The sequence below is a fragment of the Triturus cristatus genome, chromosome 12 (genome assembly GCF_964204655.1).
Source record: "Triturus cristatus chromosome 12, aTriCri1.1, whole genome shotgun sequence".
In the NCBI taxonomy this organism is placed as follows: Eukaryota; Metazoa; Chordata; class Amphibia; order Caudata; family Salamandridae; genus Triturus; species Triturus cristatus.
In genome coordinates this window covers 142,752,603-142,766,121 of record NC_140595.1, presented here as the reverse complement: position 1 = coordinate 142,766,121, position 13,519 = coordinate 142,752,603, and the positions used below count along the sequence as shown (strand labels likewise).

The 13,519-nt window shown below is 45.3% G+C and overlaps 1 protein-coding gene across 4 annotated transcripts in view; it reads left to right on the top strand.

The window, feature by feature from the left end:
- Positions 1–13,519, top strand: part of LOC146772922 (acyl-coenzyme A thioesterase THEM4-like) — a 120,540-nt gene that overhangs the window by 37,124 nt on the left and 69,897 nt on the right. For 2 of the 4 annotated variants that reach the window (XM_085637577.1, XM_085637579.1), the window contains exons 2-3: positions 10,358–10,414; positions 12,733–12,895. In XM_085637577.1, the coding sequence (XP_085493703.1) occupies positions 10,358–10,414; positions 12,733–12,895 (220 nt within the window). The remainder of the gene's footprint in view (positions 1–10,357; positions 10,415–12,732; positions 12,896–13,519) is intronic. The other 2 variants (XM_085637580.1, XM_085637578.1) reach the window with 1 other exon arrangement.

The following is a 13,519-nucleotide window of genomic DNA, read 5'->3' as shown; positions in this document are numbered from 1 at the left end:
TGGGGAGCTTAATGAGGCGTGTTATTGAGAAAAAGCATTTGGAAAAGAAGAATTTTAAGGTCCCTTTTGAAGATCCAGAAAGAGGTCATCGTGTGAAGGTTTGGGGGTAGCAAGTTTAAAATTCTTATTGCTCTGCCTGAGAAAGATTGCACCATAAGTCTTTCCCTTTTGAAAGTTGAAGGTTGGAGCAGCACATTTTCAGCATTATATGAAGGCCTAGAGCAGTGATCTCAAAGTATGGCCCGGGGTCCTCCTGCGGCCCTCCTGACCTTCACATGCGGTCCCCGGGTTAACTGGAGCCCTGGGCTGCTGTTTACTTCCCAGAGCACTAACATTCAGAAAGATGTTAAATAAATGGGGAGGCTTTTATTTACAAGCTAACTGAAGTAAAGGAAAATAATCTAATGAAGTATCCTGCAACATTTAACCACGCACAAAGCCCCACTCCCATCCTGCCCGCATCAATGCGGCCCTCGGGCTCATCACAGACCTTACTTTGCGGCCCCTCAGAAAATGTTTGTGAGTATCTATGGTCTAGAGCCAACTGATATCTTGAGTTTGGTTGCTAGGTAGCGAGGGGTGGAGGTGTGAATGGGTTTATGGGGGATGCAAGCAGTCTTATATATAGTCCTAGCTTTAAAAGGAAGCCAGAGAAGAGTTATCAGCATAGGTGTGATATGGTTATTTCTTTTGGCCCAGCAGACTAAATGTTCAGCTGAGTGTAAGATGGATTTTAAAGGAGATGGGTGGGTCTTGGTAGGCCTACAAGGAGAGAATTACAGTTGTCCAGTCTGGAGAGAGCCAAAGATTGCACAAGAGCCTTTAGGTCTTGCTTAGGAATGTAACAATGGATCCCCCAGAGAAGGCAAAGTTGGAAGCTTGCATTCTTGGCAATGGTGTTGATTTGGGATTAGAGGCTTAGTCGTTTGTCCAGCATGACACCTAGGGATTTGGGGCAGTCAATGATGATAGGTTTACTGCTAAGAATGTTTAGATTATCCATCCTTGATTGAACTGGAGGTGGAGCGTTTGCAGTAGAGAGAAGAAGGAATTCAGTTTTCGAGGGAATCAGTTTTAGGTGATGAGACATCATCCAATCTTGGATGGAGTTGAGAGCAGTGGTGAGAAGTGAGATGTTGTTTGCAGAGGACACCTGAAGGTAGAGTTGGGTGTCATCAGCATAGATTTGATAAAGGATCCCGGCCTCTTTTAAATTGCCTCCTCGTGGTTCAATGTAGAGATTAAATAGTGTTCGAGCAAGGATAGAGCCTTAAGGGACACCTTGATCTACGGTCTTTGAAGTAGGGAGACAGTTATCAATTTTAATCATCTGAGATCTCCATGTGAGGTAAGATTCAAACCATTTAAGTACCACGCCTTCAATTAGCATTCTTTGTTCTAATGTGTTAGAAGTGTGTGATGGTGTACAGTATCAAAGGCTGTAGAAAGGTCAAGAAGGATCAGGAGGCGGGAGCTGTTCAATTCTAAGATTCGCAGGGCATCGTTGATAACCTGTAGAAGTGCTGTTTTGGTGATGCAGCCTTGACTGAAGCTGGATTGAAATTCGTCTAGAAGATTGTTATCCTTGATGTGTTGGGTGAGTTTCTCCTCTACACATCTTTCAGTGATTTTGGCAAGGAAAGGCAGATTGGTGATAGTAAGGAAGCTGCTAAGGTTGTTCACATCAGTGTAGAGTTTCTGTTGTAATGGGGTCACCTGACCAGTTTTGAGGGCATCGGGAAAGGATCCTTGGCTGACAAAGAGGTGAACCAGATTTGTCCAGTAGGAGAGCGTGTGAGTGTAGAGGTCTATAGCAATGTCACTGGAGAAAAGGTCTAGAGAATAGTTTGAAGGTTTGGTTTTCAAGATGTTCTTGAGGAGGGCATCCTCAATGATGACATCAAAATTGTGCCAGGAGCATTTGGAGTTGCATATCTCGTGTTGGGTTGGATGTGTATCATGCTTAATGAGCGATTTAACTTTTCCATTGAATAATTGTACAAATTATTTTGCTTTCTTGGGTGGTTCGTCAGATTTGATGGTTGAAGATGATGGGGGTTTCTGGTAGTTTGGATTAGGTCAAAGAGTTTCTTTGTCTGTTCTTGACAGAATCGAGGAGGGTTCTAAAGTGATTTGATTTTTTGCTAATAATACGTTTGTGATAATGTGATCTTGCATATCGCTGGTATGCAGGATGATTGACAGAGGGTGATTGTCTCTATTTCTTCTCCAGGATTCTTAGACATTTCCTTTCGTTATTAAGGGACTTATTGAACCATGGTGCAGAGGGTGGGGCCTTTTCTTCTTTCTTTGTAGAGGAGCCACATTGTCTATAAAGGCAGATAAACTGGTGAAACAGTGAGTAGTCATGTCCTTGATGTCAGAGTTGGGGCTGATGTCTGTTAGTACCTTCTTGGCAGTGTTGCTAAGAGTGTTGAGGTGAATGTTTTTTGTGTTGCGAAACCAGGTGGTTGCCCTTTTTGGTTGGCCAGGATTTGTACTTGCGAGCGGTGAAGTGAGAAAGGGATGAGGAAGTGGTCTGACCAGTTTACTAGTATAGGATCATCTACTGTGAGCAGGTCATCTTTAGAAATAATTAGGACAAGAGTGGACCCCTTGGAGTGTGTTGGTTTAGAATTGTGTTGTAAAAGATCATTTCTGGAGAGAAATGCGGCAATTTGGTTGGCAGCCGAGTCTTCTGAAGTGCCCCAGTGAACGTTAAAGTGTCCTAGAAAGATCAGTTTATCGCTTCGGGAAGATTAGTCACTTGCAAAATCAATGAATTCCTCAGTAAAAGTGAAGTTTTCGCCCGGTGGGTGGTAAATGGCGTTAATGGTGCAGCACATGAAGTTCCATAATAAGGCATTTGAGTGTAGAGAAGGAGCTACTGGGTATTTCCCTGCATTAAAGGGAGTTTCTGAAGATGGCAGCAACGCCTCCACCGACTCTACCTAGCCTATCATTCTTGGCAATAGAATAGTTAGGGGGGAGAAGAAGATTGAGAATGATGTGAGAAGTGCCATTGAACCATGTCTCAGTGAGGATTTGTAGGTCAAGGCTGTAGTGAGTGAAGGTATCTGAGATTTCCAGCTTGTGTTTTATTGCAGATCTGTAGTTGTGAAGCATACAGCGCAGGTCTGAGGTGACCGTTTTGGTGTTAGGGGTATCATGGCTTTTGGTGATGATAGGTATGATGTTCCTATTGCCTTGGGTGTCAGTGGCTGGCGTTTGGTTCGGATCAAGGAAATGGTGGGTATGGTGCATTGTTTTGTGTTGTCTGTAGAGGAGATGTGTGGGAGGTAGAGGTATTATAGATAGCGAGTAAATTAGAAATTTCAGAGAGATTGTGTGCAGCTCTTTTGAGGCGTGAGAGAAGAGCACTGCTCATGATTAAGTGTTTGGGGTGCTGTGTTTCCAGCCAAGAGGAGTAAGGAGTCAAAAACTGTGAACATTTTAGAGTAGAGCTCAAGTGGATTATAGTTGCGTCACACTGGTAGATTCTGGAGTTTAGGAGGCCTAGTTTGTTTTAGAGGGTGTGCAGAGCTCTGCAGGGAATGTTATGATGCTGGGTAGGGACAGCAGGTTCTGAGGAGAGTTCTTTTTGGAAGGCAGAGTTGGGAGGGGGTGAGAGGTAAGGTGTTGAGGGGGGTTATTAGATTATGGTCTGAAGGAAACAAAGTCAAGTGGTGTTGTTTGAAGGTGAGTGTGGGTGCTGCTGTGGTGTAAATTAAGTTTTCAGGACATTCACTGAGAAAAACAGATGTATTTTGTAGTGGTTGAGGTGAGGATGGGTGGTAGCTGTTGTGGGACAGAGGCATGTGGGTTGCAGGGGTGGGATGGGAGGAGATGGGGCGAAAGGTCTGAGTAGTTGGAAGTGAAGAGAGGGGGGTAGGGTAGCAGCATGTGAGCTTGGCTGTGTGAGTGTATGGGGGCCTGAGACGTGGATGATGTGACAAATTATACAGGGGTATAGATGATTGAGGGGGTAATTGCCCCGGTTGGGGGTGGGGGGCAGTTTCTTCAAATTCCCAGGATGGTGCATGGGCGGAGATGAGAGTGCTGGCCTATGGTTGGGACGTAGTGTTGAGGATGAAGTTATCGCTGGACAAATTGGGAGGAGAAGAGGCTAGAGGGGTAGAAGGGAGTGGGTGGTCCAAAGTGGAAACTGTACATTCCGGGTGATGGGCCTTAGCTACACAAGAGGATTGGAACAGTGGAGTGTGGCGTGAGGGTAGAGTCCATTAATGAGTTGAGGGGGAGTCAGAGTATCAGGGGGATTGAGCTAGGATGGAAATATAAGGCAAAACAGAGAAAGATAGGTGTCTTTAGCTTGAATCATGACTGACCGGTGTCGTATAAGGAGATAGTGATTTATCCTGTGAAGCAGGCTGGAGGGAGGACTTTTAGCTGGCAGCCATGCGGGATTCTGGAGGAGGATGTCTCATTCAGTGATTTGTGGAAGATGGTAATCCGAGATGAGTTGTTGTGGGTGAAGCAAATGAGGTCAGTTTTGAGCCTCCTGTACTGACCGCTGTGGCCCTTATTGAAAAGGGTGTCACAGGCTGTGTCAGGTTTTACTGGCAAAATCTTTTGGTTGGCATTCCTGGAGACCCAGGCCACCCTTGCCTTGCTGCTTCACCTCTTAGATCGCCATTTTTGGTTGCCGTTATATCAGGATGCGACCCAAGTTTCTCAATCAGAGGACTGCAGTGGCAAGTGACCTCATCTTGCATCGACTGCTGGACGGAAATTTGGATGTCTAATTTATCTGCATGCAGCGAGATAGCCTGCAAAATGGAGGACAGCACTCTCTAAAGTCTGCCACCTTAACGGCTCCCTCACCTTTTCAGGAGAGGGTATCTATGTCAATTACCTGTTGAGGTGGCAGTGGCAGTGGCATCTTCATTGTCGACATAGTCCAATTGATTGTTGCGGCTCCCTTGCTTGTCTCACAGATTGGAGGTCTATTGTGAGAACTCTGGAATTGTCAAAGGGAAAGGTTGGGGGGTGCTTTCATATGCTGTCGCACCCCTTGAAGCCCCCACTGTTGTCCTGTCAGCTTGAGGCGAGGTGGCGGGAGAGAGGTTACTAATGTACATCCAATATTGGTCATTTGGCTACTCAAGATCAGCTGTGTGGCAGCGGGCCTTTCAAGTTTATGATCCGGTGACTTGTCTGAAATAGAGCTGGTGAAAGTCCCCCTAGGCTCACCCCCAAGATTAACACTGGGGGAGGAATGCCAAGGAGACCCCTGGCCACAGAATTCGGGATGGATATATCGCTTTTGCCTCACAATCACTTCTTCGTGCTTACAGTTTGAATGCTATTGGAGGAATGGGATTTGGCATAATCGGGAAATTCTTCCAAATGACTTTACCAACTTTCAGGGGCTCAGTCACTGTGGTTAGATGAGACGCTTCACTAGGAGGAACCTGCTCAGGCCTTGAAAAAACTTAAAATGTTACTTGACCTGCAGGTCGAGTAACTTCAATAATGCAACATCCTTAACACCACCCCAAAGAAGATGTCTTACCCTCATCTTTCAACAAAGCCCTTGTCTAACAAGCTCTCTCACCCACAATCATGATTGTCAAACACCTCCATCCCACTGGTCATCTTCCAAGAAGTTCTCAAGGCAATGCAGATTCTTCCACTCCTGAAGAAACCCACACTAGACCCTGATGACCTTGCCAATTACCAGCCCCTCTGTTTCCTACCCTTCCTCTGCAGCATTATTGAAAAAGCTGTCCACACACCTTTCCAAGATCATAGCAACAGATGGATACCAGTCAAGCTTCTGATCACACTGCAAAATGGAGACAGGTAAATTACACATCAGGGAACAAGCTCTCTTGACCACAGATAAAGATGGCTGCTGTCTCCAGATATTGCTGGTGTTTCAGACACCTACAAGTTGACCATCCCACCTGCATCTCTGCCCTGATGTCTTACATTTCCTTCACTCGTTCTCCTTCTCCCTATTCAACTGTTATCAGTTTGTTCGCATTGGTATCTCACGGTCCTGGAAGATCCACATCGCATGCTGCATCCCCCAGGGTTCATTTAGAAGTTTGCAAACTGGGGTTGGATGCAGGGCCTGGCTGCAGGAGCCCAACCCACCCCGCAAGAGATGGGATTTAAGGATGATTTTTGTGGGATGACGTGGAGGGTCGGTTTTTAGAGTAGAAGCAGGGCTTGTGTTTTCGATGTTCTGTTGAATTCTTTGTATTTTTTTTCATTGAAGAAAAGTTTGATGGCATTGCGCCTTTCTGTAGAGCATGGGATTGGAGAGAGAGAGAGACCAGGCATGATGCAGCGTTTTAAGATTTTGAATAGTTTTCTGCTTCTGTTGGCAACCTAATTGACTTTGTTGTTATAGTGCCTTGCTTTGGCTGATGTGATTAGTTGCCCATGTACTGCACCTGAGGGATTTCAATAGCATTAGGTCCTTAGAGTTTTTGTTTTTCCCATTTTTCTCATTCCTGTCTGCAGAGTCATATGAATAGAAGGTAAAGGGTCTAGAGAGGGTTGTCGCTGCATTAAAATTGCTTGCTGTGCTTGGAAGCTTCTTTGACATCTGTTGGATCATTGCTGTGACCCAGAACATGGGTTTTTCACTTTTTCTGGGTGGTGACTTTTGTTTGGGCCGGAGTAAGAAACACCAACAAGAACATGCCAGATCCCAAGCAGTAACAGCGGAGCGCAGCCTTCATCGCCCCTTGCATTCCCTACCTCACATCTTTAGCTGGTGTGTGTATTATCCTGTTGTGCTCCCCGCAACAGACATGGAAGCCTCCCTGGGCACCAGATCATTTATTGTCTAATGCAAAAAACAAATAGAGCTGGGCAACCTGACATAAGAGGAATTACCTCTCTCCGGCCTCTTTCCAATCTGGAGGGGTGTTACCAGAATGCAATTACCCCCGACTGTCATTATTTCAGGGCGCCCTTTAGTGTTGCTCTGGACTCAAGGGATTATTTTTAGTCTAACAGAAAAATGCAAATAGACCAGCTAATTGAGTATCTTGGAGCGAGGCATGCTTCGCTCCGGACTTCACCTATTACATGCATTCCAGGTCCTCTTGGAGAATAGAAATACCTGGAACAAGGAGCCATCGTGGCACAAGTCATGCTTCTGTTTAGCCTCTCCCACCACATGCATTTCTGCATTCCTGGGAAACCAGATTGTAGAATTTCTCTCTTGTGCGTCAATCTACAGGGACATACTACACTTCCTAGTAGTGATCATGTATCTTCTATAACTGGGGAATTAAGAGGACCTGTGTGCCCTGGCCTAGAGTCTGGTCACCTTATGCACCGCCAGTCATGCAATCCCACCCATCATTCTATCAAATGGAGACCACATGTGGAGTAGCAGACTGCAGTGGGTACAGACAAAAACTGCATTTTCATATAGAGAAGTTTGGTTGCAGGATTTGTTATGGAGATTTGGTATGTTGCAGGTATGTAGTTTTTGCTAGGAATCCAAGAAAACTATGAATCCCACACATTTTGAGAAGTAGATAGACCAGGAGAATACGCGGAGATGTGACTTGCATGGATTCCATCTCTTATTGTTACCCAGAAATCTGAGCAAATGTCGAACAATAGTTACTAAAAACACAATGGGCCAGATGTTTTTAAAAAAATGTTTTGCGATTCCCTAATTGCGAATCTTTGCGATTCGCAATTAGGGAATCGCAAAACGGCATGGATGAAAGTGTGTAGTACACTTTCTGCGATTCCTAAGGGGACGTAAATTACCTACCTCATGAATATTAATGAGGTGGGTCGCAATTTACAACCCCCTAGGAATCGCAAAAATCACAGGGATAGGGGCCTGCTGAGATTTTAAATAAAGCAATCTTTTTTTTGTAAAGCAGCCCGTTTTCCTTACAGGAAAACGAGATGCTTTAGAAACAGAACAAGCATTTGCAATTCAATAGGTCTCGCATTTACGCAAGTTTAAGCTATTGGCATTGTAAATGATAATGCCTTTTATTTATGTTTTAAAAAGGAAAACAAAAATAAAAGGCATGGTTATTTGCAATGTCAATAGCTCAAACTCGCGTAAATGCGAGACCTAAAGCATTGCAAATGCTTGTTTAAAGTCGTTATTGTTCATACTCCCGCATCTCTCCACTGTTTCCCATTTTTTTGCCACCTGAACGGTTCGGGGCTTGACTGTGTCTGGGCCCTTGGCCCGCCTAATGCTCTTTGATCTCACCGGTGCCCCCGGGGGCGGCTGGCACCGTTTTCTTATAAAACACCTGGGGAACCTTTACAGGATGCTTTGATTTCACCGGCTCGGGGTTTATTGACTAGCATTGGCCTGCAGTGATGTAAGGGCTTCAGGTGAATGTGTATTTTACTTTACTCTTTATGGCTCGCGGTGAGTCATGGAAATGGTGATGCACTGTGCAGCTGGGTGCTTGCAGGAGTCCAGGGCTGGGAGCACCCCGGGCTTTAGACGGGATGCCAAATCTTTCCCTAGATCAGGGCAGAATCTCAGATATAGCCAGGCTCAGCGGGTCTGATAAGTTTTAACCAGAGTAGCTGCTCTCTCTTTCCCTCTATGCCACAGAATCAGATGGCCATGTCTAGTGACAGTACACACACACACTCAGGGCACACAGACCTGCTCACTAGGTACACAGGCGCAGTCCCTGGGTGGTGATGCAACCATGAAGAGAGACGCAAATGTATTGTATAAATGTATACATCATTCGAAATTCTTCGATTTGACGGACGTCTTTACCAAGTTGTTAAAATCATTCGCCAAATTGCCAAACGCCATTTTTTAAATCCCCTGTGCATGGAATCCCTTCGAAGAAGGAAGCGCAGGGGCGGCACTGTGACAAAATGGTGTCTGGCTGCTTCGTTGACGAAAGAAAACATATCTCCTGTGGGGTGTTTGTGGGTTCTCGACTTTACCAAATAACTTGCACCAGAGTCAGTCTGATGCCCGAACCCTGAAAAAGGACAGGGTGGTTGCGGGTGACCAGGATGAAACAGGTGGGCACATTTCCTGTACACGTGGAGTATGTCTATGGTAGGCATGAACTGCGTTCGCAATAGCTGTTTCTTCCTTGCGCCATCTTGTATGTCGTGCCATGCAAAGAGTGAGTTTTGCTTATCCTGCCAAGTTATGCCTTTGTTTACGATAACAACTGTCACAAGGCATGGTGCCTAGAACTAGAAAAATCACTAGTCGGGCCGGTGGATGGGTTCGTATTAATCTTTACTGCAAATAATATTAATTATATCACTTTCTGAAGCCCAGATTACTTACCAATAATTTTCATTAATCATTACGTTAACGTTCCTTGTTTCCTACCTTAAGTAATTAAGATGTGTTCACATCATAAAACAAGTCCTAAACAAGACGTCAGCGCTTCTTTCCATCCGTTGCTTCCATGAGAAATGGATCCAAAAATGAACAATCCCGCGAGTGGTGCGCGCGCGCCACAGCGAGACGTGTTTTCAATTATCGCGCCCGTGTCTGGGCACTATAATTGAAACCACATGGCCTATTGGTGTCTATTACGCGCACCAAGCGCGTAATAGACACCAAAAGGCCCTGGGCGGAGCAACGCGCCCGCCTTTGGCCAATTGCGTGCAGTCTTTTATAAAAAGACTCCCGCAAAGGCCAATGGGGTAGCACAAAAGGAATCGCACACACACGAGCGTGTGCGATTCCAGGGTCCTTTTCTGAACACCCGGACAAAAGGACTCTCGCCTGCGCGAACACTGCTGTGTAGTGCAATGCAGGTCGCGAGACCTAATAATGAAAAGGTTTCTTTTCATTTTTTAGGAGCTGGCAGTGGTCCGTGGGACCACTGCCTGCTCTTAAAAATACTTTTACTAACATTCACAAAGGAGAAGGGGTCCCTTATGGACCCCTTCCCATTTGCGAATGGGTTACCTCCTACTTGAAGTAGGTGGTAAAATGAGAATGTTTTGCGACCGCATTCACAGTCACAAAACATTCATGCATACGGTTAGGTTTCACATTTGGAAGGGACGCCCTAAACACGCCCCTTCCAAATAGCGAATCGCTCAACAGGTTACTGAATCGCAAAATTGAGTTTGATGCATAGCAAAAGCATTTTTTGCTATCGCAAACGGTCCAATCACAGAATCGGCCCGTTTGCGAAGAGAAAAATGCTTGATGCATCTGACCCAATATTTTCCCATGGGCAAGTCCAAAACTGCTACAATTTACATACATGGGCCAGGTTCTTAGCTGTCTAATTCACTAATGAGGGTACTTTTATTTTGGTTCCCGGGCTATCTGCTGTCCCAGTCCCACCCAGACTACTAATACAAAATCCTAATTTCCTTTCCATTCCATTAGGGATTTGGCTGCAGTGCTCATGCCTGGGGCCAACTGACACTCTGGGAATGCTACCAGGTAATTGTGGGAGTTGCAGATGTTTCATATTGAACTATATATATTTTTTGCATACATGCTGCTTTCCTGACAGCTGTCTGAGGTTAGTAGGTTCTTACAGTAATGAATGGTACAGGGACATAATGGAAGCCTTTGATTATTATCAATGCCTTGCAAGGTGCAATATAGATTCTAGAAACTGTAATGCTACGTGTTCGGAACTAATATCTACTTTTGATTCTAGTGAGGCATGGTCATCTTTTAAAGCTATTTATAATAATGTCTGTGGTCGCCATTGTATTTATTGATGTTGTAAATAATGTTCTATTATTATTCATGTACTGTTCAATTGTAAATTGTAATAAGGAATACAAAATACTTCTGGCATCCCATTCATCGGTGTAGTCCCTGGCTATAATGCCCTAGGGGTCTCCATATATAGGATGCAATTTCTATTTCGATCTGCTGTTTATAAAACCAACTCTGTTACTATTGAGGGCTTCTCGTGACCTGCCGGACGTGTAGTGTACTCATGCATTCACATGTCTCTCTGGACTAAGTCGGCACTAATCAAAAATATCAAATGCGGACTGTCAGAACCGCTTTTAGAGGGCCGTGGGGCACGCAGGGGTTACTGGGCCCAATCGTGAGGGTTGAAGCTTTTTACACCTTATGTCCTGGGGCCTGACCTACTATGGATCCTGGGTGGAAACAGATTAGTGAACACGGTTTATAAATCATTACAGGCACACTTGCACTGTACACAGCACCAGTGGCGGCCTGTTCGTTTTGGAGGGACGAGGCGGACGGGACACACACACATAAAACTCACAACCATGCATTCACACACGCGTGCACACACACAAACACATTCATTCACAAAACTCTTTACCAAACATTCATTCATACACGCACGCACGCACCAAACATTGATTTAAAAAGAAAACAAAACACACACTTACCTGCAACCAGCTCTGCCTCGGCGGTTCCAGAAGGCTTGGGATCGTTGGCTGACCTATGGTCAGCCAATGAGGGAAGGCAGCAGTCCCACCTCATCACAGAGTGGGATGGGGTCAGTGAGACTACTGACCCCACTCCACTCTGTGATGAAGTGTCACTGATTGACACTCGACCCTGGGCGCTTCAGGGCTTAAAACTATAGCACCCAGGTGCGAGGCAATCAGTGACGCTACCCCTCGTCACTGAAGGGAGGGCCTCAGGGACCTTTGCTGAGCTGAGGACGTCACGCCCCCAGGAGCTGTGACTTCCTCAGCCCAGCAAAGTTCAGCTCGGGCAGCCAGGAACCTGCGCTAAATGTGCATGTCTGGCTCCTGGCTGCCAGAACTGAAAGTGAGGGAAGAAGCGTGGCCCCTCAGACCCAATGGACATTCCGCTCTTGCACAGCACACACATTGTTTAGCACTGTTACCTCCATGCATTGTGCTTCTACAGGCACACATTCCTTCTGCGTATACTGCTCAGTATTGTATTGTGCCACTCGCAGGCAAACATACACCCAGCGCACACCTTCATCATGCGCACGCTGCACAGCACTATACCCTTCATGTACTGTACTGCTCGCAAGTACACATAGACCCAGTACATGCACTCACCGTGCACGCACAGCATTGCTCTATCTCTGTATTTTTTCCCCTTTACAGGCACACATACATCTAACGCAGTCACCTCTCCTGCGCTGAAGAGCACCTCACATCCAACTAAAGTAGACCAAAGGGCGAGCTAAGCACAGGGCAGCCAAACTTTAAGAAATGAGCGGGCCTGTAGTCCTCATTCTAGTTAAAAAAATGTAACTCTTACTGATCTCTACACGGTATACTACCACCACCTCGCACGTACTGCTTAACTCCTGGTGAAGGTAGTAACCTTCCACAACCATGAGGGTAGTGCTTTGTGTGCCCTTCTCAGTCCAACAACACGGCGATCTGTGACACATGCCTTTGTTTATTTGCCACACGCATGATCCGTGTTTGCCTACGACAACAAAAATCACCATGACGGATCAAGATATCAGTACAGTTGTGCCTCAGGATACATGTCCATCACCACGCAGAGGACTTTTTCGTCCCAACACTGACATTATACAGGGTTAAATGATAGCAAGTGTTTTACTTGTAGAGAAAGACTAACACAGAGTGAGAAAATCCGGTGGATATATCAAAATGGATTTGTAAACATGACTGCAAAGGATGTTTAGTCCCTAAGGAAATAGTGGCCATGTTGGAAACTGGTTGATATAGAGTCTAGAGCTAATGGAATGCGGCAGCTTTCCCAGAGCTGTAAATTGGTAAGAAGGTAAATCATTTTTTTTAAACTTTTAGTCTTCATCGGCATACGCAGACCCTCGCACGGATTTTTCCCTCCCCAACCCCAGCTGGAAGAAGGAACTGATGGCCCTCTATAACAAGTTTATGGAGCTGACAAAGAGTGGGTCATGGGAAAGGATTCCGTCGTACAACGCTACTGTCCTCCATATCCATACGGGTACGTAGAAAATGCTGCTTTGATTTTACAAGTGTTCTTTCATAGAATAGCATAAACAAGGTAGAATATCTGTCAAGGCCAAATTTCTGCTAGACTCACATTCCAAAAATTAATTCTGGCGCTGCATTATTATATGACATAATTTTTTCCTGATCTCAAATGTGTGGACCACAGCAATACCAAAACTAGCCTTCAATATTTTTTTTGTCACCAAATTATCAGTACATTTCAGTGCCAGTCACCTCCATAATCTGGATTTGTGCGCATAGGTACAGGACTCGACCAATCCACTCGCCCGCTCGCATTTGCGAGGTAGAATTAATGAGGACGAGCTATTTTTAGGTCCTACTTGCCTTTTCTGGCGAGTAGGAAAACAAACTAACTTTTGTCCTCTGTCTTTAAAAACGGAGCAAATGTGACAAGATAACAAGATTTAAAGGCATTTTTATTGCTCACAAAGCGAATGAGCAATAAAGATGCCTTTAAACCTTGTTAACTTGTCACATTTGCTCCGCTTTCAGAGATGGAGGTCAAGTAGGTTGCAGTTAGGTCGAGGAGATTTTTCAAGGTACTAGACCTGCAGGACTAGTACCATTTTTCAGATTTTTCGAGCCCTGAGGTATA